General features: G+C 38.3%; 1 protein-coding gene across 1 annotated transcript; it reads left to right on the top strand.

Annotated features, from left to right (window-relative positions):
- Positions 1–967: 967 nt before the first annotated feature.
- LOC139849572 (uncharacterized) lies at positions 968–1,456 on the top strand. Its single transcript, XM_071839210.1, has one exon. It carries the CDS (start codon positions 968–970, stop codon positions 1,454–1,456), a length of 489 nt encoding a protein of 162 aa, XP_071695311.1.
- The last annotated feature ends 583 nt before the right edge of the window (positions 1,457–2,039 follow it).

Raw genomic sequence — 2,039 nt, 5'->3', positions numbered from 1 at the left:
TCTGGAATCTGTAATAGTGCTGTGGCCTAACATTACCCGAATCGGGTATATATACACGAATCGTGTATGACCAGAGATATTACACGATTCGTGTAATAGTACACGATTCGTGTAAGGCAAATTTCCAGTTTTCTTGATTTTTCTTCTTCATTTGTTCTTTGTTGATCTCGTGTTGACGTGTACTGTCTTGGTACTATACATTTGAACTCTTTTCTTCATCAATCTTGTACTTTCATTCGGATAAACGTTTCTTGATATAAATCTAGTCAAAACTATCGTTTTATCGTCGTTTCTTCTAACTTCACTCTTTTGTCGTTTTTCTCGTGAAATGCGCATTGAATGTCTTTGTAGATGATAAAAACCTATGAAATATAAGTGATATTGCGTTGAATAATATGTATGTTTAGAGCAATATCAGTTGCTCTGCTGTTAGACTTGCTGTTATAGTCTTGGTGTTATAGACTTGCTGTTACAAACACGCTGTGTTAGACTTCCGTTGCATTACTTAGAGATGTCTCAATCATGGAACTTTTGTTTTGCATTCGCAACTTATGTTATTTTTGAACAATGGCTTTGTAATGACCGTTGTATCACATACCCATGATAATGCTTTCTATTCGTAGAAGCACATTATCTTTTGTAAAACATTTGATGTTGGTAAAGACGTTACCTTTTTATGAATGCAAAACTTGTTTTAAACAGCATATAGCGTTGTGATCATGTAATGATCCTGTTGTTGATGATCCGTACACGTTGATTTTGTACGGGGCGTCACATGGTATCCCTAATGATATTGTCAGCGACAACGGTACTCACTTTGAAGGCGAGCCTTTCAGGTGTTGGTGTCAAGAGCTGAATCTCAAACAGTCATTCACTGCGGTCGCTCACCCATAGGCCAATGGCCAGTATGAAGTAACAAACCGAGATATCGTGAGGGGAATAAAGGCGCACCTGGTCTTGTATGGAAATGAGTGGTTCGATGAGAATCCCGAGTGTTTTGTGGGCACATCGCACTACTTATAAAAATAGCACAGGAGAAACACCGTTCAGCTTGGTCTATGGGAGGGAAGCAGTAATCCCCGGCGAATTAATGGTTCCAACTAAGTGCATACATAGCTTCAATGAGTCAAGTAATGATGAAGGCTTGCGCGCTAACCTAGACATGCTAGAAGATCACAGAGAGATAGCTGCCATACGCGAAGCTGCCAACAAGCAGAAAATCTCTAAGTATTATGATAAGCGTTTCAAGCCTATGTCATTCAGAATTGGGGATTATGTATGGGGCAACAATGAAGCAAGTCGAGCAGAAAATACTGGGAAGCTGGGGCCCAACTGGGAAGGCCCTTATGAAGTTATTGGCATAAGTGCAATGCAATCTTATATCCTGGCAAGAATAAATGGAGAACGAGTACGTCGTACTTGGCATGCAACCAATTTGAAAAGATACTACATATAATTGTCAGGCTGCAACACAAGGGATTGATCACTCCACCTTTTGAGCACTTGCATTTTTTAGTTTACTTAAAATGTTGCTTTATTTACTTGTAAGACAATTCGTATTTCTTACATGGTTGCAATAAGTTGTAATCTGGATATGGCTTGAGAATTTGATTTATTTTGTAATAAATAAATTTAATTTTTTGAATAGAAGTGTTTGGTTACATTTTGACACACAATACAATAACAATTATGTGCATCCTGCCTCCTTAAGGGATGATCTCTAGCTCTCGCGTGACAGAAGCCTGTTTGATTACAAGGCTAGATTTTAGGGTGGGTAATAGGCGTTGGTTTGCCTAGAACAACACACTCTTGTAGACTAGAATACTGCAAGTCATGACTATAAACGACAAGCATTGGGGTTGCTTGCCCACTAACTTAAGTATTGGTTCAGTTGGAAGACTCTGGATATTTTACTTAGTAATGCAATGAAAAGTGTCGACTATGTGCACAATAGTATGGCGTCGGTTAGCATTATTAAATTTGGAGTGTAAACGAGTATACATTGGTTTGTACGCAAATAAAAATTTAAGTTTTAAGAA

This window comes from Rutidosis leptorrhynchoides, chromosome 5, assembly GCF_046630445.1.
Source record: "Rutidosis leptorrhynchoides isolate AG116_Rl617_1_P2 chromosome 5, CSIRO_AGI_Rlap_v1, whole genome shotgun sequence".
Lineage (NCBI taxonomy): Eukaryota > Viridiplantae > Streptophyta > Magnoliopsida > Asterales > Asteraceae > Rutidosis > Rutidosis leptorrhynchoides.
This window is presented reverse-complemented; position numbering and strand designations above follow the sequence as displayed.

Bases quoted from the DNA above. Each gene is read 5' to 3' on its own strand.
- LOC139849572 (XM_071839210.1), top strand. From the start codon at position 968: ATGAGTGGTTCGATGAGAATCCCGAGTGTTTTGTGGGCACATCGCACT.